This window comes from Hemicordylus capensis, chromosome 14, assembly GCF_027244095.1.
Source record: "Hemicordylus capensis ecotype Gifberg chromosome 14, rHemCap1.1.pri, whole genome shotgun sequence".
Classification (NCBI taxonomy): Eukaryota; Metazoa; Chordata; class Lepidosauria; order Squamata; family Cordylidae; genus Hemicordylus; species Hemicordylus capensis.
This window is the reverse complement of record NC_069670.1, coordinates 4,949,735-4,973,645: the sequence shown is the minus strand read 5'-3', so window position 1 is coordinate 4,973,645 and position 23,911 is coordinate 4,949,735. Positions and strand designations below refer to the sequence as shown.

The following is a 23,911-nucleotide window of genomic DNA, read 5'->3' as shown; positions in this document are numbered from 1 at the left end:
GCAACCTCCAGATATGCTTCTCACAACAAGAGAGTTGTGGGAAGCAAAAGAGAGGCTTATGTCATTCCATGGGGATTCCTCACCAACCGTGGTTTTAAACATCATCCATGAATGGGAAATTGTGGCCGGTCTCGACAACCACGACCCGAATTTCTGTGGTTGGCAAGGTATTTTAGTGGAGGTTTTTTGTGGGGGGTGGGGTAGTGATTTTTGGAGATGCAGAGGTTCAATGTACCCGATTTAAAGTGCATTTGAGTAATTCAGGGGTGGGCTTTTTGAAAAATTTCTAGAGGTTCAATCTGCTTATTCCTCTTGGTGACTCCTGGGATATTAAGGCATTTGGGGTGATTTTTGCCAATTTTAAGGCATTTTTCCTTTGATTTTTTAGGTGTTTTCATGATGGGGAAACAGTTCCTCTTAAATCCCTGTTTTCCATTCATGTTAATGCCTCGCCAACCACAGATTTGCCAACTGTGGGGTTTGGCCAAAACGTTATCCTCGGGGTTGACAAAGGGTGACTGTATTTATTTTTTTGACATGCAAATAATGTGTCAACATAGTGGATGTTTTTTTGGTTGAATTTTGATTGTCTAAATTTAAATGTGTAGATATGTTTTAAAGGTGTGGGTCTTTGGGGTTTGTTTCGTTATTGCAAACCGCCTAGAGACTTTGGTCGTGGGTGGTCTATAAATATGTTGAATTTAAAAACACAATAATAAAATATTTGTAACCGCCTAGACATATGTCTCCAGGCAGCTCGCAAAAGCAAGAATTCCTTTAAATGGAAAAACCCTTTAAAGACACAAAATAAAAACAATACAAGCATTTTAAAACTGTTTAGAAGTTCACACACACACACACACACACACACACACACACACAACCTGCTTAAACAGGTGTGATCTGAGCATTTTTCTAAAGTCTACCAAGGATGTCTCAGGGTGGCCATAGAGAAATCGCCACCAGACCCTCTGTGATCGGGCCTTTTGGATTTAGCACTGACAATGCTAAATTGGGATTTAGCACCAACATTGCTAGTCACCATGAAATCCTATTTGGTTGGTTTGTTAGTATAGGAACATAGGCAGCTGCCATATACCGAGTCAGACCCTTGGTCCATCTAGCTCAGTATTGTCTACCCAGGCTGGCAGCAGCGTCTCCAAGGTTACATGCAGGAGTCTCTTTCTCAGCTCTGTTTGGGAGATGCCGCCAGGGAGGGAACTTGGGACCTTCTGCGTGCAAGCAAGCAGGTTCTCTTCCCAGAGCAGCTCCATCCCCTAAGGGGAATATCTTACAGTGCTCACACATATGGGCTTCCATTCAAATGCAAACCAGGGTGGACCCTGCTCAGCCAAGGGGACAATTCATGCCAGCATGGTGCAGTGGGGAAATGACTTGGTTATCAAGCCAGAGGTTGCTGGTTCGAATCCCCTCTGGGATGTTTCCCAGACTATGGGACACACCTCTATCGGGCAGCAGCGATCTAGGAAGATGCTGAAAGGCATCATCTCATACTGTACGGGAGGAGGCAATGGTCAACCCTTCCTGTATCCTACCAAGAGACAACCACAGGGCTCTGTGGGTGCCAGGAGTGAACGGCACACTTTGCCTTTACCACAAAACCAGCTCGTCTGTTCCCGCGTCCTCTTGGTAGCTCTGTGTCTTTTCTGCCCCTGCACCTCTTGCTGTTCCGAGGCAGCAGAACTGCCTTACCAAACTCAGTCACTTCTTTCAACTCCTCCCAGGAGCTAAGTTGGAAATTTCAGTGCAGCGTTTTCTGTTGAGGCTTCAGCATTTGGGGCTATTTAAAAAGAAAAGAAAAGAAATTTGGGCACTTCCAAACTAGAGGAGGAAGGCAGAGGCTCCTCTTACTTCCACAATTTCTTCCTTTTCTTTCTCCTTCCCTTTTGGGGATTCTCCTGGCTGCTGTCTCTGAAACCACCCGCCCTGAATTCCTTTCTGTGAGAGTCATCGTCCCTTTTCAGCCAGGGCTGCTTTGCATTAATTTATTTCCGAGCTTGTAAACAGGCTTGATTTCGAAAGCAAGAGAGGCCGGGATAGAAAATTCTGCCGAGAAGGAATATTCTTAGACGTGGTGATTACCATCCCCCTGCTGTCACTACCATCCTTACAGGGATGTCACTGCTGCTGGCGATCATTCATTGGTAAGGGAGAGGCATAGGAACATAGGAAGCTGCCATATACTGAGTCAGACCATTGGTCTGTCTAGCTCAGTATTGTCAACCCAGACTGGCAGCGGCTTCTCCAAGGTTGCAGGCAGGAGTCTCTCTCAGCCCTACCTTGGAGATCTTGCCAGGGAGGGAACTTGAAACCTAGATGCTCTTCCCAGAGCGGCTCCATCCCTTAAGGGGAATCTCTTCTAGTGCCCACACATCAAGTCTCCCATTCAAATGCAAACCAGGGCAGACCCTGCTTAGCTATGGGGACAAGTCATGCTTGCTACCACAAGGCCAGCTCCCCTCTCTGCACATGTTTAGAAGTGCTCTTCATTGTGAGTGCATCAAAAAGGTGCTGGTGCGAAAACCTGGTGGCAGGTTTCACATTGCACCCTGAGGTCCTTCACACATTCAAAAACTGTCTTCTATCTGGGTTTGGGAGCCGTGTGTGTGCTCCCAATTTTCGGTTGTGTGGAAGCAAGGGAGGAGGAAATGCTACCCAGGTTTTCCTCTTCCCACCTTGCTTCCACACAATCACGTCTACCCGGGTTTTCTTCCTCCCACCTTGCGTCCAGCCAATTGCTCTCTCCCTGCTAAATACACGAGAATCTCCACTTTGGAAAGGTGTCCCTTTGCTCAGATTAGCAGGGACTAATATACCAGGGGATTCTCCTACAAGCTCCCTCTGGCCACTGGTGCCTTAACCCTGCTAAAGGTGCCTTTGCACAACTCCCTGTCATGGCAGAGGAGAGCTGGTTTTGTGGTGGCGAGTGTGAATTGCCACCTTGGCTAAGCAGTGTCCACCCTGGTTTGCACTTGAATGGGAGACCTGTGTGAGCTCTGTAAGATATTCCCCTTAGTGGATGGGGCCTACCTGAGAAGAGCACCCTGGCAACATCTCCAGATAGGGCTGAGAGACCTCCCCTGCCTGCAACCTTGGAGAAGCTGCTGCCAGTCTGTGTAGATGATACTGAGCTAGATGGACCAAGGGTCTGACTCAGTATATGGCAGCTCCCTATGTTCCAAGTTTATTTATGGTTTTTATGGGAGGAGAGCTGGTCTTGTGGCAGCAAGCATGAATTGTCCCCTTTGTTAAGCAGGGTCTGCCCTGGTTTGCATTTGGATGGGAGACTACATGTGTGAGCACTGGAAGAGATTCCCCTCAGGGGATGGGGCTGCTCTGGGAAGAGCACTTGCCTCTCTGCAATCAGTACGTCCCAAGTTCCCTCCCGGGCAGCATCTCCAGATAAGGCTGGGAGAGACTCCTGCCTGCAACCTTGGAGACGCCGCTGCCAGCCTGAGTCGACAATCCTGAGCTAGGTGGACCAAGGGTCTGACTCGGTAGAAGGCAGCTTCCAAGGTCGCTAAGATATTTGCCTCGGGGTTGTGAAGGTAAAGTGTGCCGTTGAGTCGGTGTCAACTCTTGGCGCCCACAGAGCCCTGTGATTGTCTTTGGCAGGATACAGGAAGGGTTTACCATTGCTTCCTCCCACGCAATATGAGACGATACCTTTCAACACCTTCCTAGATGGCTGCTGCCCGATAGAGGCGTTCCCCATAGTTTGGGAAACAGACCAGTGGGGATTCGAACCGGCAACCTCTGGCTTGCTAATCAAGTCATTTCCCCGCTGCGCCGTTGGTTCAACAGGGCAAGGAGGACGTGGCCTTTTTGGAGTGTCCATTGTGGGCAGATTCCTGATGTCCCGGCCGCTCTCTGTTGACCCAGGTGGCGTTGCGAGGGCAAGGCCATTTTCCCCGTCATGTTTTCCAACGTCTTCCCACCCCGCTGCCACCTCCCCAAAGAAGGCTTTCCTGTCGTAAATGCCAGTGTCCTGAAGCAATCGCAGCCATGTCCAAGAAGCTCAGCGCGGGCTTAAGCTGTTTGGCCCAGGCCGAAGGTCAGCGCCACCCGGATACGCCGGCCCGCCGCTCAGGATAAAATTCCCCATCCCGCCCACCCGCCGCTGAGGAAATATTCCTCGGAAGAGGAAATCCTCTCCAAGGGTTTTTGCTGCCGCCGAGACTTTCGAACTGGGTTGCTTTTCTCCAGAAACGCGCTGGGGTGGGGCGTCTTTTTGTTGAGGGGGGTATTTGTCTCTGAATTTGGTTGCAATGCGTTGCACAACAGGAAGACGCAGGCTCTGGGCGGCAGCCAGCTGGCATGGGAAAGCTGGAGGGGGAAAAAATTATGCATTTCTTAAAGGAAAGGGATGAATCACTCATGAGAAAGAGAGTTGCGTGTGTGCGCGCTCAGAGACGCAGCGAGGGGCCCCGAGCGACCTTCCGTACTTCCCCATCAACTCGAGAAGGCCGCTGGACTCCACGGAAGGAGGGTTTTTTCCTAGGAAAGGCCGCTTTGCTGGGCGGGGGTGACAGGGCTCAAAGGGAGTCCTAGTGGATTGATTGCTCCAGTGGCTGGAAGTTCCAGTGGTTGGAAGTTCCAGTGGTTGGAAGTTCAGAGCAGTCAGCTGCAGCTGGGAGAAAGAGGCATCAAAAAAACATTAATACATCGGGCGGGTTCTTGCAGTCCGCCCAATGCCTCCTGGCCGGGAATCTGGAGACAGCCAGCTCTCCGTTTCTGGCCCTAAAAACCCGGAAACGTTGCCATAATGGTTAGCAGCAGGCCAATGCAACATCCAATCTGCTTGCGCGCCAGAGAGTTCCACGTGCACTCCCTGGAAGCATCTCCAAGATGGGGCTGAGAGAGAGATTCTCCTGCCTGCAACCTTGGAGAAGCCGCTGCCAGTCTGGGTCGACAATGCTGAGCTAGGTGGACCAAAGGTCTGACTTTGGTAGGTGGCAGCTGCCGATGTTCCTAACCAGAGGTAAAAGTAAAGTGTGCCGTGGAGTCAGTGTTGACTTCCGGCGACCCCAGAGCCCTGTGGTTGTCTTTGGCAGAATACAGGAGGGGTTGACCATTGCCTCCTCCCGCACAGTATGAGATGATGCCTTTCAGCATCTTCTGATATTGTTGCTGCCCAATAGAGGTGTTTCCTATAGTCTGGGGAACATCCCAGCAGGGATTCGAACCAGCAACCTCTGGACCAGCTCTCCTCTCATTATATACTACTAAAACAGTTGTAGTATAATCTGCATCATGGCATTGGGCAAGAAATATCATGCTTCAGCCGAGAAGGGTCTGCCGTTCTCTGCGTATTTATTTCTCTTATGCCTGCCTGGAGGAATTCTATTTCTTGGGCCAAATGACTTGGTGTTCTCTTCCCCGCAAGAGAGAATGTTCTTTTCCAGATTCCTGTCGGGGGCCCCAAGCAGCACTTTTAACAACCTGTCCCACCTCTAGGGCATCTTGCATCTGACTTGTGTGGAAAGAAGGAATCCGGACCACATTCCTCCAGCCCCAAAGAACAGTTTGTTTTGCCCTGAAATGTGGCGCCTCGCAAAAGATGTTAATCTTCTCTTGAGCCTGAAAAAATGCCACATAATTAAAAATCATCGGCTTGGCTCGCTTTGTGCCGCTCCAGGCCTAAGTGTGGATTTCACTCTTAAGTTTTTATTTCCTCTCCTGGACGATGAGGCTTTACTGCAAATTCGGGGCATACGGGATACTCCGATGCAAAAAGAAGATTTTTTTTTTTTAACCCCGGACATAAATCGGGCTAGGTTCCAATACGGAGGGGAAAACCCGAATCGTGTTTGGAATTATCTCTGAAAGATCGCATGGACTTTGGGGTCAATCTGGCCGATTTGGGAATGCAACCCCACCCTCCCAAAGTAAAGTCACAGTAAAATCACCATTGGGGAAAACTCCCAGAGAAGCAGAAGAGGTTGTGACTCTCTGGAAGGAGTATTCTTCGACCTGAGAAATTCCCTGCTCTTTTTGTTCAACCTTTTCTTCCCCCACTCCCCCCCCCCCGAGTTCATTTAGCCACCTGGTTGTCTGTTAACCCCACTCTGAGTCTGCGAACATTCCAACCCACCTGGTTGTCTGTTAACCCCACTCTGAGTCTGCAAACGTTCCGTCTGAACAAGCTCTGCTTGATCAAGCAACAGGGACATTAAGAATCGTCTTCCTCGGGTTCTGCGTTACATTGTCCGTGGACTCCCTTCGCTCTCCAGGAAGATGATCTACACTCTTAGTTACTGTCTTGGACTCTGCGGTGTTGTGGAAGGGGCTCTTCAATTCCCATCTCATCTACGGCATGTCAAAGGAAACCCCACCAAGGAACGTTGGAGTGGAATGGATCCTTTTATGGCAAGCTGTGAGGACCCACACCCAACAGGGTCGCCCACACAGGGAAGAGTCTTTCTATTCTCCCCACCACAACCCAGAGAGGAGGAGAGAAAGAGGACACTCTGCTTACCTGAATCCAAGATTAGATTCCCCCCCCTCCTCCCCAGTTCTTTAATTTTGGAAAAGCAGGGCCCAGCTTAAATTCAGTGTCCTCTCCTCTTGCTTTCGAGTAAACGCAGGTTGTTTTTTTCCCCCAGGGGGTCGTCTTAAATGCAGAAGAGTCCTCTTGTTATTCAGCTGTAAGATAATCAACTGTAACTGATCGCTTTCTGCACTGTGTATTTCTTGGAAAAGGCCATCTTCTGTTTGGGTTTCTTTTCTTTGTGAAAAACAATACATTCTCTCATTTTATTTTATTTTTTTAAAAGAGTCGTCTTTTATTCGGGCAAATACGGTGGTTCATTCTGGAGGGCGGGGGCGGGGGAGCGAGAGGCCCTGGACTGGAGGAGGCTCTGAAAGGGGTGTGGCTGGAGAGGGGCGTTGGTTACATCGCAGCGCGTTCGGATTGGCTAGAGGCTGGAGGGGCGGGGCCGGGCAAGGCAGGGCTGCCTAGGGAAGCCCTCCGCGCTTTTGCTGACTTCACTTACTGCAGGAGCAGCAGCCGCTGCGGACTTCTCCGGGTGAGTAGCTGCCTGTGCAGTTGGGAGACTGGGGGAGGAAGAGGAGGAGGAGGGTTCCCAGAGGAGCCCTTTCCTGGTTCTTGGGATTGGGAAAGAAACCTCCCCCCGGGGGGGGGCACTCTGCATATGTTCAGAGGCACTTCCGTCGGGGGGGGAGGCACTCTGCCTATGTTCAGAGGCACCCCCGCCCTCAGTTTCTTTCCCATAAGATCTGGCTAGATCTCCGATCTCCTTCCTTGTCCCACCCACACCCCGTGCTGTGCTATCTTCTGCATATGCGCTCAGAGTTAAAAAGGGGGCAAGCCCCCCCTGTGTGGGGAGGGGCACGCACGGGGCAGTCTTCTTGGCGGGCGTGTGGCTGGCTGCGCTGAGATGTCAAAGCTTCGGGGTTTGCCAGATCAGGCTTAAAAGTCTGGAGTCGGAGCCTGCCTTGGGCTTTTCTCTGCTCAATCCTTCGCCAATCTGCCAGCAGAGCAAGAGTTCCTCTGAGCATGTGCAAGTAGCCCTGCCAAACAAGGCTAGACCCGAACGGGGTGGGGTTTGGCGCGTGGTGGGGCGTGAAGCAGGCCCACTCTGCATCCCAGTTAGGGCTGCCAACTGTCTTTATCTGCCTCTGCTCCTGTGCTGTTTGCAGCTGCTTGATCTGCAAGCATTTGCAAGTGACGAAGTTTGGTTTTTTTTGTCCTTAACCAAATGCTGTTTTGCTTCTTGTTTTAAAATCTTTTTAAAAAAAAGTGTAAGTGTGTGTGGGGGTGTGTGTGTTTGCGGCGGGGGGATAATGAATATGAGAAAAACGCAGATCAGATAAAGGAGGGATCTGCTGGCCAGAGCCTCTGGAAAGGATATGAGCAGGGCATGGTGCCTTCCACAGGCCCCTGGTGCTGTCTGGCTTCTGGTAGACTGCCTCTGGATAAGGAGGTGCCATTTAACAACTGGGTGGACAGCAGCATTCCCTCTAACAGGGATTCCCAGATGGTGTGGACTACAGCTCCCAGCATCCCCAGCTGCAATGGCCTTTGGCTGGGAATTATGGGAGTTGTAGTCGACAACATCCGGGATTCCCTGTTAAGAGGGAGCAGTGGTGAACAGCACTGAGAATGGGGCCATAACTCAGTGGCTTTGTGCGCTGAAATTCCCAGGTTCAATCCCTGGCAGCATCTCCAAGTAGGGCTGGGAGAGGCTCCTGCCTGAAACCTCAGAGAGCTGCTGCCAGTCAGGGTTGACAATACTGAGCTAGACGGACCAAGGGTCTGACTCGGTAGACAGCAGCTTCCTGTGTTTCCATCTTGCTAGTTCTGCCCTCCAGGAATTTGCCTGATCCCTTTTAAAGCTGGGGGCATTGTCAAGTCTTGTAGCAGGGGGTTCTGCAGGTTCATTCTGTGCTGTGTGAACAAGTACTTTCTGTTCAGGCCTGACGCCATGGCTTGTCAATATCCTGGGGTGATTGAAAGAGGGAGATATGCTCTCCATACCGTTAGAAATATCTGTTCTGTCTTTTCTCACACACACATACACACCCGCCAAACTAAAATCTTGGTACAGAAGGTGTTCCATCCACTGACTGTTTCTGGAGAGCTTTCCTTGAAATCATTCACACAATCCAAAAGGGTGTTCTACCCGGGTTTGGGAGCTGTGTGTGCTCCCAGATTTTGGTTGTGTGGAAGCAAGGTGGGAGGGAAACCTGGGTAGCTTTTCCTCCTGCCTTGCTTCAACACAACCAAAATCTGGGAGCACACATAGCTCCCAAACCCGGGTAGAATGCCCTTTTGGATTGTGTGAATGACCTCCGTCTCTCCTTACCCTGAAGAGCATGATCTCTTTAACCCACCAAGCTCTGTTAAACAACAACAAATAATATTTATATTTTTCAACAAAAAGTTTCCAAAGCAGTTGATATAGAGAAATAACAAATAAATAACATAAGATGGATCCCTGTCCCTGAAGGGCTCACTGTCTAAAAAGAAACATAAGACAGACGCCAGCAACAGTCATTGGAGGGGTGCTGGGGTGGAGAGGGCCAGTTGCTCTCCTCCTGCTAGATGTAAGAGAATCATCACCATGTTAAAAAGGAGCCAGCGTGGTGTAGTGGTTAGAGTGCTGGACTAGGACCGGGGAGACCTGAGTTCCAATCCCCATTCAGCCACGAGACTTGCTGGGTGACTCTGGGCCAGTCACTTCTCTCTCAGCCTAACCTACTTCACAGGGTTGTTGTGAGGAGAAACTCAAGTATGTAGTATACCACTCTGGGCTCCTTGGAGCAAGAGTGGGATATAAAAATGTTAAAATAAAATAAAATAAAATAAAATAAATAAAAAGGTGCCTCTTTGCCCAGTTAGCAGGGGCACAAGAGCAGGCCCGCCTGCTCTTATTCTGGTTAGTTGGCAACCCTGGCAGCTCTCTTTTTAGAAATCAACACAGCATCTCTGATGTCAGCTCTTTTTGGAGCTGTGCGATTCGGGAATGAGGGCTGGCCCTTTTAAAAGGAAGACGGCTTCCTTTCAATAAATAAATTAGATAAGACCAGCCATCTGGCAACCAGCTACGCCCTGCTCCCATCTGGCTTGAGTTTCCACACCTCTCTATATTTGGGGAAAGTGGCCAGGCGGCTCGAAGAAGGGAGAGAGAGAAAAAATCAGCGACCCTGGACTTTTGACAGCAGGGTGTGGTGGCCGGGAGGGAGTCTCAATCTGAACTCTGAGACCAGGCGGAGTAACTATAAATGCTGGAGTTTGGAAGCTGGCGTCACCGGACGGCTAGCCTCCCCCCACCCCTCCGGCCCCCAGAGTCCTCTACAAAAAACCCTCTGCAAGTGAGTCTCGTTTCTCTTTCCGGCAGCACCCCACATCTGCCCCCCCCCTTCGCCAATATTTCCCTGCCTGTGCCCAAGCATTAATGATTAGAGACGTCGGAAGCTGCCACATACTGAGTCAGACTATTGGCCTATCTAGCTTAGTATTGTCTTCACAGACTGGCAGCGGCTTCTCCAAGGTTGCAGGCAGGAATCTCTCTCATCCCTATCTTGGAGATGCTGCCAGGGAGGGAACTTGGAACCTAGATGCTCTTCCTAGAGCGGCTCCATCCCCAAAGGGGGGAATCTCTTCCAGTGCTCACACCTCTAGTCTCCCATTCATATGCAACCAGGGCAGACCCTGCTTAGCTAAGGGGACAAGTCATGTTCGCTACCACAAGACCAGCTCTCCTCTCGTAGTGGCCCACTAGATGCCTCTTGGAAACTTATGAAAAGGCATGGAACGTAGGCAGCTGCCATATACTGAGTCAGACCCTTGCTCTACCTAGCTCAGGATTGTCTACACAGACTGGCAGCGGCTTCCCCAAGCTTGCAGGCAGGAATCTCTCTGAGCCCTATCTGGGATATGCTGCCAGGGAGGGAACTTGGAACCTTCTGCTCTTCCCAGAGAGGCTCTATCCCCTGAAGGGGAAGATCTTCCAGTGCTCACACTTCTAGTCTCCCATCCAAATGCAAACCAAGGTGGACCCTGCTTAGCTAAGGGGACAAGTCCTGCTTGCAAGACCCGCTCTCCTCTCTCTGAAAAGAGAGGAGGGACAGAAGAGGTTTCTGGGGCCCACGGCAAGGGTTGGGGACACTAATATCTGGTCCGCCTGGCGGCCACTTTGTAACTTTAGACCACCGCACCCAGGCTATCTTTGGAGGCGCTGGGCTGAGGGACGCCCGTGGAATGGATCCGTGCGTCCTGTGACGTCGGGGTGTGGGGTGAGGGAGCAGAGCTGTTGCAACACTGCAAGCCGTGTAGGGTGTAAAATCACGAGTGTCGATTGCACTATCTGTATATTGTTCTGTTGTCAACGGTGCTTTGTCAGCAACTGCTGTCAGAATCGTGGTCGCTGGAGGTGACCGCTTACCCCTTGTGTTGCGATTTTTGTCTGGTCGGTGACTGCGTGGTGTAGTGGTCAGAGTGCCGGACTAGGACCGGGGAGACCCGAGTTCAAATCCCCCACTCAGCCTTGAGACTTGCTGGGGGACCTTGGGCCAGTCGTGACTCTCTCAGCTGAACCTGCTTCGCAGGGTTGTTGTGAGGAGGAACTGAAGTATGCCGTTCACTGCTCTGGACTCCTTTGGGGGAAGAGCGGGATATAAAAAGGTAAAATTAATTAAATTATTTTTTTTTAAAAAGGTTCCAAGAAGAGCGTGGGTCTTGCAGTAGCAAACGTGACTTGTCCCCTTTGCTAAGCAGGGGCCACCCTGGTTTGCATTTGAATGGGAGACGACATGCGTGAGCGCTGGTAGAGATCCCCCCTGAAGGGATGGGGCCCTTCTGGGAAGAGCATCTTCATGCATGCAGAAGGTTCCAAGTTCCCTCCCTGGCAGCATCTCCAGGTAGGGCCGAGAGAGGCTCCTGCCTGTAACTTTGGAGAAGCCGCTGCCAGTCTGTGTAGACAATCCCCAAGAGTCTGATTCAGTATATGGCAGCTTCTTGTGTCCCTGTGAGCTCTCCCTTTGGGCTGGGCAGAAAAGGGGGTCGGATCTGTAGGGGGCGCTCAAGAACGTGTGGTGGGGAGGGCCAGAAGAGCCCAGCAGGGTCCACCTTCTTGTTTCCAGCAGTGGCTTTAGGGAAACGTCCACCGAAACATCTGTTGGTCCCCAGCAGTATCATGGAATGCAATCAGTGTCCCTTCTAACAGGGATTCCCAGATGTCGTGGACTACAACTCCCAGAATCCTCAAGCAAAAGCCATTGAAGCTTGGGATTCTGGGAGTTGTAGTCAGTAGTCTCTGGGCACCGATCCCCACTAACGGGATGCTGAAGGTGGAGGGTCCTTTGGGCTCTCCTGGCGAATCGGAACACGTGTTGCTGGGCTGGATCAGGCCAAATGTCCATCTGGTCCTAGAGGTGGCCTACGAGATGCTTCTGGGAAATCCCAAATGCGGGGCACGAAGACATTTGTTATTCACTGGTATAGTGACTCTGACCATGGAGGTTCTGCTTGACTATCGTGGCCAGTGGCAAGCCTTCCTTCCGAAGCAAGGCTACAATGCCTGGGCTTTTTAAAGGTAAAGTGTGCCTTCGAGTTGGTGTCGACTCCTGGCGCCCAGAGAGCCCTGTGGTTGTCTTTGGTAGGATACAGGAGGGGTTGACCATGGCCTCCTCCCGCACAGTATGAGATGATGATGCCTTTCAGCATCTTCCTAGATCACTGCTGCCCGATATAGGAGCTTCCCATAGTCTGGGGAACAGACCAGCAGGGATTCGAACCAGCAACCTCTGGCTTGCTAAGCAAGTCATTTCCCCGCTGTGCCATTAGGTGGCTTGGGGCTTTTTAGTTTAGAGTAAAGGACGACTGAGAGGAGACATGATTAGAGGTCTATAAAATCATGCATGGGGTGGAGAAGGTGGATAGAGAGAAATTTGTCTCCCTCTCTCATAACGCTAGAAACAGGGGTCATCCCATGAAACGGATAGCCAGGAAATAAATTTTATTTATTTATTTATTTATTTATTTATTTATTTATTTATTTATTTATTTAACATATTTTTATACTGCCCAAAACGCAAGTTCTCTGGGCAGTTTACAAAAACCACAAAAACAACCAATAAAAAGACTGGCACTTTTCAACAATTAAAATTTAAAAAGTTAAAACGCTGAAAACACCATTAAAGCAATATCTAATGGAGAGGAAGTACTTCTTCACACAGCGCATGATCAACCTGTGGAATTCTCTGCCACCAGATGTGGTGACGGCCAACAGCCTGGATGGCTTTAAGAGGGGTTTCGATCAGTTCATGGAGGGCAGGACTATCAGTGGCTACTAGCCGGAGGGCTATAGGCCAGTCTCAGATCCAAGATGCCTCTGAGTCCCAGTTGCAGGGGAGCAACAGCAGGAGAGAGGGCACGCCCCTTTCAGCTCCTGCCTGTAGGCTTCCAGCGGCATCTGGTGGGCCACTGTGTGAAACAGGAGGCTGGACTAGATGGGCCTCCTTGGGCCTGATCCAGCCGGGCTGTTCTGATGCAAAGGAGCTTAGGAAGAAGAATGTTGATTGCTGGGGTGGGGTGCAGGCAGGGGGGGCTTTCTCGTTGTCAATCAAATTCCCCGCATCCAGAGAGTGTCTTTCATTGGAAGAGCCACAAACGGCTGCCCCACCCGCCTGCCCTCCAACCTTTACTTCGGGTGTGTCGGCCGGTCACATGAAAATTGCGTTAATGATTACCTGGGAGTCCTGGATGTTGCAAGCAGCCTCCGTGGGTGGCCCCGTTCCCTCCGTGGCTGCTCATAAAGCAGAGCCTGTTCTCTGCAGCATAAGCGAGAAAAGGTAGGTCCCTGCCCCAAGCCGCCTGCAAGCTAGCGTTGCATTCTGAATCTGAACTGAACCGGAAGGAAGCAAGGACGAGGAAGGCGAGAGCAACAAGGGAGGGGTATCCACGAATGGAATGGCGCATCCCTGGATCTTAAAGAGCAAAGCGACACCCCATGCATCTTAAACATTAGTAGACACTTCCTTTCCAGAGGAAACTTTGGGGACTTTAGTTCTGCAAAGAAGGGCTATACTAGTCTAAAGCTTTTTCAGATGGCGACTTTACCATGACTTTACTTTGGGAGGGTTCACATATCGGCGTTCACATATTGGCCAGAATTATCCCGAAGTCTGTGTGACCTTTCAAGAGAGTGCTTCACACACGATTCGGGTGCTTCGCTCCGTATCGGAGCCTAGCACGATTTATGTCCAGGTTAAAAAAAACCCTCTCTTTGCATCAAGTATCTGTTAAGCCCTGAACTTGCAGTAAACCTGTGGTGACGCCTGCTGTCTGAAAATCCTCCTAGAGATCTCTGACCAATAATTCTCAGCAAAGTAAAGTTCCTAGGAATGTGGGGAGGGGTGGGGTTTGTCATGAAACTCAAATCCCCATTCAGCCATGAAACTCACTGGGTGACCCTGGGCCAGTCATGTATCTCTCAGCCTAACCTACCTCGCAGGGGGGTTGTGAGGATAAACGTAACCAAGTACACCGCTCTGAGCTCTTGGAGGAAGAGTGGGATATACTTGTAAAAATAACCATAGCCATGTAACCTCTGAGCTCTTGGAGGAGGAGCGGGATATAAGTGTGACATAAATAAATAAAAATAAATGAAACTGGCAAGAAACCAGCACAAACTTACAGTAATAGTAGCGTGTAACTATGCTCTATTGTTGTTTAACTGAGCAAAGAGGCAACATCTCTAAAGTGGTGATTCTCTTGTATTTAGCAGGCTGAGAGCAACTGGCCGTATCCGTCCCCAGCACAGCATCCCTCCAGTGGCTGTTGCTGGTGTCTCGTGTATGTTTCTTTTTGAGCTGGTGAGCCCTTTGGGGACAGGGAGCCATCTGTATTTGTTTATTTCTATGTAAACCGCTTTGGGAAACTTTGGTTGAGAAGCGATGTATAAATATTTGTCGTTTTTGTTCTGTTTGGAAATGCTCTGTTCACCTGGGAGGTTTCTCCTCCCATAGTAAAAGTGGTCAGTTTCTTTCCTGCTATTATTATTTATTATTATTTACATTTACATTTTATATCCCGCTCTTCCTCCAAGGAGCCCAGAGTGGTGTACTACATACTTAAGTTCCTCCTCACAACACAACAACCCTGCGAAGTAGGTTAGGCTGAGAGAGAAGTGACTGGCCCAGCGTCACCCAGCAAGTATCATGAAGTTGAATTGGGATTTGAACTCGGGTCTCTCCAATCCTAGTCCAGCGCTCTAACCACTACACCACGCTGGCTTAAAATTTAAAAAGTGGAATAACTAGCAGAGGATGGTTGTGTTGCTGGCATCTTTTACCACCTGCATCGCTTTGTGTGCAGGAGATTCCAGGTTAAAAAGTCCTCGGGGCTCAGGGCTGGGGAACGACAAAATGATGTCCTCTTCCACACAGGGCAGAATTAATCTGCGGGATTCTCCGCCACAGTATTGTGGTGATCACCAGTGGCTTGGATGGTTTTAAGTGGAGCTTGGCCAAATCCATGCAGGACAGCTCTATTGAGGGCTACTAGCCTGGTGGCTATAGGCCAACTCCAGGCTCGGAAGCAAGATGCCTCTGAGAACCAGTTGCAAGTGAGCAGCAGCAGGAAGGGGGCATGCCCTAATCCAGTCGTTCACAAGCAGGTTTCCTCCAGTTGTTACTGAGTGAAGGAGAGGAGAGCTGGTCTGGTGGTAGCAAGCATGACTTGTCCCTTTAGCTAAGCAGGGTCCGCCCTGGTTGCATCTGAATGGGAGACTAGAAGTGTGAGCACTGTAAGATATAAGATGGATGGAGCCACTCTAGGAAGAGCAGAAGCTTCCCAGTTCCCTCCCTGGCAGCATCTCCAAGATCGGGCTGAGAGAGATTCCTGCCTACAACCTCGGAGAAGCTGCTGCCAGTCTGGGAAGACAATACTGAGCTAGATGGAACAAGGGTCTGACTCAGTATATGGCAGCTTCCTATGTTCCTCGGAGGCTGGACTAGCAAAGCCTTGGCCCTGATCCAACAGGGCTGCTCTTATGATCGCAAAACGCTCTCCGAAGACGCTGGTGAGCTGTTGGCAGTCAGCATAGAGCAGGCTTGCTCAACTTTGCCACACACACACACACACCCCGCAGCTGTTTTTGGACGACAACTCCCATAATCCCCAGCCACAGTGGCCAATTAGCCAGGGGTTATGGGAGTTGTAGGCCAACATCTGCAGGAGGGCCGAAGTTGAGCAGCCCTGGCATAGACAGTGAATTGGTTTCCTGCCTGCTGCAGGATATTACTGGAATCAAAATGTGAGTGTTCACTTCCTGTTTTGCGCACAGAACCGCCGCTAAGTTTTTTTTCTAGTTTATTTCATCTCTGTGCAGAATGAGTTTTGTTCTGCGCGGCCGTATCAAGGTCCTGTGTGCGCATGTGCATTCAGAATGCGGCCAAGCTGAGCAGGATCAAAAATGTACTGAGTGGACATCCAAAAACGTTTAAGTGTGCATGTCTTAGAGGGCGCAGTGCTGACAAACACACACACACCCCTTGGGCTTTTCTTGCATCTTTCTATCTGGGGGAAAGTGGTGTTATAAGGTTAAAAAAAAAGGACACCCCCAATTATGAAGGAAAGGCTGGTTGCCAAGCAATTTCGGACTGGCAAAAGGAAATACTTTTTCACACAGCCTATGGAATTCACTGCCACAAGATGTGGCGACAACCAACAGCCTGGATGGCTTTAAGAGGGGGTTTAGATCAGTTCACGGAGAATGGGTCTATCAATGCCTATTAATCTGAAGGCTATAGGCCACCTCCAGCCTCAGAGGCAAAATGCTTCTGAATCCCAGTTTCAGGGGAGCAACAGCAGAAGAGAGGGCATGCCCTCAGCTCTTGCCTGTGGGCTTCCCAGAGGCATCTTTGCATATGTATAAATAAATATATATTTGAGAAGCTTATCAAATTACGAAAGGGGTGGATAGAGGGAGGCTAGAAACAGAGGAAGCTGCCACATACTGAGTCAGACCCTTGGTCCATCTAGCTCAGTGTTGTCTACCCAGGCTGGCAGCGGCTTCTCCAAGGTTGCAGGCAGGAGTCTCTCTCAGCCCTATCTTGGAGATGCTGCCAGGGAGGGAACTTGGGACCTTCTGCTCTCCCCAGAGCGGCTTCATCCCCTAAGGGGAGTATCTTGCAGTGCTCACACAGGTAGTCTCCCATCCAAATGCAAACCAGAGCAGACCCTGCTTAGCTAAGGGGACAAGTCTTGCTTGCTACCACAAGACCAGCTCTCCTACTACAAGACCAGGATGTCTTCCTTGTATCTGAAATATGGGGCTTCCCCAGGGAAATTTCCTGGCAGACACAAGGAAGTCCCTTCACACGGTCCACAGAACTCACTGTGTTGGCCACGAGCTGAGATGGCTTTTGGCAGCAATTGGGCAAATTTGTGGGTAGCTGTTTAGCCGCAATAGGATAAGTGGAACCTCTGCATCTAGAGGCAGTATACCTGTGCATCCTGGGTGCAGGAGGACAAGCTACAAGGGTGGCGGGCGCCCAGCCCAGCTAGTTCCAAATTATTGCCCCCGAAGAAGGTCTCCAAGGCTGAAACGTGTTGGGCTTCAATCAATGCTTCATACCACTGTGAGACCTCATCTCCTTTTTGCTTGTCTGGTTGGGTGTTTCCTGGTCCACCCCACCCCAGTCTGATAACCAGTATTTTATTTTTACATTTATATCCTGCTCTTCCTTCAAGGAGCCCAGAATGGTGTGCATGGTTAGCTTTCTCCTCACAACAACCCTGTGAGGTAGGCTCGGCTGAGTGCCTGGCCCAGAGTCGCCCCGTGGGTTTTATGGCTGCATGGGGATTTGAACTCGGGTCTCCCCCTGGTCTTAGTCCAGCGCTCTAACCACTACACCACATTAGCTGCAGCGTTGCTACTCTTCAGGAGGAAATTTCCCGGGGCGTGGAGCGAATGACCATGTTCCGAATCGGGGTGTGGTGGCGGGTTCGGGCTCGTTTCGGTCCCGGGTGTCGTCGCCTTTGCCGCAGGCCCCCAGCTCTGCTCTCCCAAAACAGCTGCCTGGCTCCTTTGCTGTGGCGGTTTCCAAGGAGGCCGCTTCCCTTCTCGGTCCTTCCCTTCCTGATGCAGTTCCGGGCGGGACCATTCAACGGCTGCTTCTAACACCGGCTCTGTCCGCAGTGCCCACAGCCGGGGCTGCAGTTTGCTCCGTGCCAAGATCTGGAACAGAGGCTGCTTCGTTATCGGCTCGTCCCCGGCGGAGGACCCACCCGATTCGCATCCGCTGCGCAGCTCTCTGTGTTCGGATTCAGTCGTGTCGGACTGGATTTTTTGGGGTTTGGGGTGCTCAGCCAAGCAAAACGGCTGAAAAGCGGGAAACTCTTAAAAGACACCTACTGAAGGTCCGTGGGGTGGGATGGAGGCTTTGAGGACGGCGGATATTTTATATACTGCTTTTCTACAAAAGTTCCCAAAGCAGTTTATAAAGATAGAAATAAATGTGAATTAAATAAAATGGCTCCCTGCCCCCAAATGACTCGCAGTCTGAAAAAGAAACATAAGATAGTCGCCAGCAACAGCCACTGGAGGGATGCTGTGCTGGGGACGGATAGGGCCGATTGCTCTCTGCCTGCTAAATAAAAAGAATTGCCATTTTGAAAAAGTGTCTCTTTGCTCAGTTATCAGGGGACTATCTTTGAGAGCATCTGAGCGATATACAAAATCTCGTTGGTGCTTGGGTGTCCAGTCTGTATCTCATGGAGCGAGCGAAGGATCTTCCTGTGAAAAGGGCAGCGTTGAGGAAAAGCCTCCTTAAGACCGTCCAACTTTATCTTGGGATAAAAATGACACTTGGTTGAAGCTCGGTTTGTTCCTAAATGACTGTTTTAAATTTTTTTTTTTTTTTAATTCTGGTTTTATCGTTTATTTTGTAAGCCGCCATGAGACACTGGTATGAAGCGGTATGTATATGTATCGTAATTTTCAGCAGAAACGCTGCAGTGTATACGTGTTTCAAAGCTGATTTTGGACGCCTGCGGAACCCACATTCATAGTAATCTCCGGACTTACTATAAGAAACTATATATAAGATAAAGGTAGCGTGCCGTCGAATTGGTGTCGACTCGTGGAGACCACAGAGCCCTGTGGTTGTCTTTGGTAGGATACAGGAGCGGTTGACCATTGCCTCCTCCCACGCAGTATGAGATTATGCCTTTCAGCATCTTCCTATATGCTGCTGCCCAATATAGGTGCTTCCCATAGTCTGGGAAACACCCCAGCGGGGATTCGAACTGACAACCTCTGGCCTGCTAAAAGGAAAGATTGTGCCGTCGAACATATCTATGGCGTTTCCGAAAATACGGTCATAAATAAATGGCGAGTCTTGGGGTGGAGGCACTCGAGCGGTCTTGGATTTCCACAAGCCTCACAAAAATTGTGTCGGATTTTATGTTGTGCAGGAGCTGGTCGGATGCTTGACCTCCCACATTAACTATTGTGTGGCCTGCCTTGCTGCCGAACCTCTCGTCGATTTAGAAACATGCTGCTTATTTTCTCCTAAAAAGGCAATAGTTGGACACAGTGTGCTAATAACTGTCTGGGTGTTCCCTGAAAGGAGGTTAGGCGAGGCGACAGATTCACTGGGAAATAAACCTGTCGATGCTCATTAGCGGTGATTGTTAAATGGAGCTTTGCCACCCAGAGAGACATTTGGAGAGGCAGTTCCTGCCTCTCTTGCCAGCTGGCGAGGGTTGGAAATGGGAACATAGGAAGCTGTCATATACTGAGTCAGACCATTGGTCTATCTAGCTCAGTATTGTCTTCACAGACTGGCAGTGGTTTTTCCCAAGGTTGCAGGCAGGAGTCTCTTTCAGCCTGATCTTGGAGATGCTGCCAGGGAGGGAAGTTGGAACCGCAGATGCTCTTCCCAGAGTGGCCCCATCCCTTGAGAGAAATATCTTACAGTGCTCACATGTAGTCCCCCAATCAAATGAAAACCAGGAGGGAATGGAGCCACTCTGGGAAGAGCAGAAGGTTGCAAGTTCCCTCCCTGGCAGCATCTCCAAGATAGGGCTGAGAGAGATTCCTGCCTGCAACCTTGGAGAAGCCGCTGCCAGTCTGGGTTGACAATACTGAGCTAGATAGACCAATGGTCTGACTCAGTATATGGCAGCTTCCTGTGCTGCTGTGCCCTACTTTCCCTAAAAGAGACAAGTGTCCAAACTCTGGGGAAATCGTTTCCAAATGTGTCCAGCTGAATGTTCTAGCCTGAACCTCTCAGGCTGAAATGCAAAGCCAAGTTTGTATATAAAATAAAATAAAATAAATCTGGGGCAGATCGGAGGCCCCAAGGCAGGGAGTAGCCTAGTAAAGTTGAAACAACTTTCAAAAGTTGTTTTGTTTTTACAGAAAACAACCGGCCAGCCTCCACGCACGCACGCCCCACGTGATTGACACGGGCATGTGTGGGCAGGCTGGCCGGTTGCTTTTGGCTATTCACTTTTGCAGGCTTCGTTGGGAAGATCTACATCCAATAATGCGGGGGGGGGAGCATTATTATTATTTTATTATTTATTTGATTTCTATACCGCCTTTCCAAAAACGGCTCAGGGCAGTTTACACAGAGAAATAATAAATAAATTAGATGGATCCCTGCCCCCAAAGGGCTCACCATCTAAAATGGCACAGGAAAGTTGAAGTCTGGGCTGCGTCCATGCTCCGGAGTTTCCTGGCATTCGGTGGTCTTCTCCTGTTTCAATGGTGAAAGGTGTTGGTGCATTATTCCCTGTCAGAGGGATTCCCAGATGTTGTGGACTACAACTCCCATCATCCCTAGCCAAAGGCCACTGCTGCTGGGGATGATGGGAATTGTAGTCCATAAGATCTGGGAATCCCTCTTACAGGGAACAGTGTGTTGCTCTTGCAGGAGAAAATGTGGCTGGACTTGTTCTGTGTGTTCTCTTTCCTCCCGGGCGTTTCCTTGTCCCTGCAAGTTATCGGGGGAGCAGTTCACACCCAATTCGGGGTTTTCACTGCGCGTTAAGAGTGCAGCCCAATTTATATCCGGGGTAAAAAAAACAAAAAACCACTTTTTGCATTGTTTTTGCGGGGGCAACTTCGAACTCGTTGTAAAGCCTGCTGTGTGAAAAAATGCCCTGGACATCACAAATTGAATTGGTGAAGACGTGTGAGGCGAGAATCTGGACTCTCGTCAGTTTGTGGGACAGGACGGGTGCTGTTTTATCTCTCTCTTAACCCTGTTTGGCATTGCCCAACGACCTGGGCAGTCAATTTCAAGCAAATTGTAAACCACCCTGAGGTTTTATAGAACAACAACAAAAAATATTTATATACCGCTTTTCAACAAAAGTTTCCAAAGCGGTTTCCATGGAGGAATAATAAATAAGTATAAGGCGGTCTTAAAAATACGGTTGAATGAATGAATAAAATTCAGGGCGGATACCAGCAGTGAGATGTACATGGAATTTGATGGAATTTGAGATGGAATTTGAGATGTACATGGAATTTGATGGAAAATTTGAAGGAATTTGAGATGTACATGGAATTTGATGGAATTTGAGATGTACATGGAATTTGTGAGATGTTTGTGGAATGTACATGGAATTTGCTTCCACCAGATGTGGTGACAGTCGATGGCTTAGATGGCTCAAAAAAAGAACAGAGAAAGAGAAAGATTGGACAAATTCATGGAGGATGGCGAAACAAGTAATGGCGATTCAAGCAAGACAGCCTCAAAGGCAGTCTGGGTTGGAGTGACGGATGCGGTGGCTGCCTTCTCTTGCTCGCGGGCTTTCTGGGAGCATCGGGTGGGCCACTGGAGGAGACCAGGTGACCGTTTGGGGTCTGATCCAGCTGGGCCGACCTATGCGTCAGGATGTCCCTGCTTCAGATCTTTGCCTCTCTCGTGAACACGCTAAGTGGCCTTGAGTTAGCAACTCTCTGGGCTGCAACTGAATAAACCCGTCATCATTTTGGTCCGTGACGGTGACAAATCTGACTAATATTTCTATACCACTTCTCAACAAAAGTTTCCAAAGCGGTTTACATAGATTATATTTTTTTTAAAATGGCTCCCTGTCCCCAAAGGGCTTACAATCGAAAACAGGACCCGCTAGGAACATAGGAAGCTGCCGTGGTCCGGTGGGAAGAAAATGGCGGTGGCACCAAGGGGGCGGGGAGCGGCGGGGGATGGCAACATCAGGGTGGCGGGCAGGTAGGGGAGAGAAGTCGGCGATGGTGAACTAGAGGTGCTGATGCTTTGCGCCCAGCCCAGTGAGTTAATTTTATTTTCCCACTGGCTTTTTAGTGTCCTTAGGCTGGATTAAAAAGGCCCAATGTGGCGTTGGTTCAGACTATAAACCGAATGCTTAGCCGGCTTTCCATCTCTTTATTCACAGAGCCGTTGCCAGAATCCGTGGAGGGAACATCCCCGGCCGGAGAGACGTCCATCCAGGAGATGTAGAGGAGGCGGTTGTGGGTCCCGGACATCTCTGCTGCAGATCACGCCCGCCAAAGACTCCTGCAGACGTTCCGTTTCCCCTTCTCCCGCTGTTCCTGATGGCTCAAAACGACACGGCGTAGGGCCTTTCCCCGCGGTACGATCCCTGGCAAGATGTCCACCACGAAAGTGCCCATCTACCTGAAACGGGGGAGCCGGAGAGGGAAAAAAGAGAAGCTCCGCGACATCCTCTCCTCTGACATGATCAGCCCCCCTCTGGGGGATTTCCGGCACACGATCCACATTGGGAGCGGCGGGGAGAGCGACATGTTTGGGGACGTCTCGTTCCTGCAAGGCAAGTTCCACCTCCTGCCGAGGACGGAGGGCCACCCGGACGGGTCTGGCCATTACGTGGTACCCTTCGAGTTCTCCCGGACGGCTACCATCTCGGGTTACGAGCCGTCTCTGGACATCCCGTCGCCCGTCCTCAAGAACGCCATCTCGCTGCCCGTCATCGGGGGCCTGCAGGCTCTCACCTTGCCGCCGGCTCAAGCCCCGCCCAAGCCGCCCCGGCTCCACCTCGATGACAAGGGCCAACCGGCTTGCCAAGTCAAGGACCCTGTTGAGAATCCGGCCACGGAGGTTAGGACTCTCCAGCCCCGAGACACACCCAACGGCAAGTGCCCGGCAGCCCCTCTGAATGGCTTTGTGGGGGAAGACCAGACCGACGAGCCCTTTCTGTCCCACGCCGGCTCCCTCCTCTCTCTCCACGTGGACTTGGGGCCGTCCATCTTGGACGATGTTCTCCAGGTGATGGAGAAGCACCATCCCGGGAAAGAGGAGATGCCTTTGCAGGATGCCAACAGGGAGGAAATCTTGACGTGATGAGCTGGGCCTCCATCGGAAAGGACATGTCGTTATTATTATTATTTTTTAAATGCAACGTTTTGTTGATGAGTGTTTTGCTGTTAACTGGGCCACGTATAATTAGGGGATTGGAAAGAAAGAGTATGAGTGTGTGTGTGTGTGTGCGCGTTGGGTGCAGCTTCACTAATATTATTGCCAAGCTTTTCAAAGATTATCTTGCTGAGTCAGCCGCCGCCGTCTCCTTCCTCCAGCACACCCTGCATCAACCAAGCTGAGACTTGGGCGGGCGGAGGTTCTCCCCTACCCTGAGCTTCGGGAACCTGTAAACAGAACAATAAATTCACAGGCATCTTGTTACCTGCAAACAAGGATCGTCGTTTTCTGGGTGTGGCGGTTGAAGAGCTCCAAAACAGCCGGGGGGGGGGCATTGCGCTGTTCTCCATTCCATGCTGTGGGGGTGACGTGGCGGAGAGCAGCCGCAAGCATGAAGTGTCCCCTTTGCTAAGCAAGGTCTGCCCTGGTTTGCATTTGGATGGGAGACTGCATGTGAGCACTGCTAGATATTCTCAGGAGGGGATGGGGCTCTAAGAAGAGCATCTGGATGCTTGCATGCAGAAGGTCTCAAGTTCCCTCCCTTGGCAGCATCTCTAAGATAGGGCTGGGAGCGACTCCTGCCTGTAACCTTGGAGAAGCCGCTGCCAGTCTGTGAAGACAATACTGAGCTAGACAGACCAAGGGTCTGACTCACTATATGGCAGCTTCCTATGTTCCTAGGGAGAGCATCTAGGCTCCAAGTTCTTTCCCTGGCAGCATCTCCAAGATCGGGCTGAGAGAGACTCCTGCCTGCAACCTTGGAGAAGCCGCTGCCAGCCTGGGTAGACGATGCTGAGCCCGAGGGACCAAGACTCTGAGACCGCTTCCTGCGTAAGAGGCACTTGTTTCAGCTACCGGGCCTGCTCAACTTAGCCCCATCCCCAGCTCTTTTTGGACGACAACTCCCATAATCCCTGGTTGAGTAGCCAAGAGCCAAGGATTATGGGAGTTGTAGGCCGACATCTGCAGGAGGGTGAAACTGAAC

At 50.4% G+C, this 23,911-nt stretch overlaps 1 protein-coding gene across 2 annotated transcripts; it reads left to right on the top strand.

Moving 5' to 3' along the window:
- Positions 1 to 6,944: 6,944 nt before the first annotated feature.
- Positions 6,945 to 23,201, top strand: CDC42EP2 (CDC42 effector protein 2). Of its 2 annotated transcripts, none has more exons than XM_053277634.1 (2): positions 6,945 to 7,049; positions 21,926 to 23,201. In XM_053277634.1, the coding sequence occupies exon 2, from the start codon at positions 22,141 to 22,143 to the stop codon at positions 22,849 to 22,851; it is 711 nt and encodes a 236-aa protein (XP_053133609.1). In that variant the 5' UTR covers positions 6,945 to 7,049; positions 21,926 to 22,140; the 3' UTR covers positions 22,852 to 23,201. The 2 variants fall into 2 exon arrangements, with proteins under 2 accessions (XP_053133609.1, XP_053133610.1); XM_053277635.1 differs by lacking the exon at positions 6,945 to 7,049 and adding an exon at positions 9,645 to 9,858.
- The last annotated feature ends 710 nt before the right edge of the window (positions 23,202 to 23,911 follow it).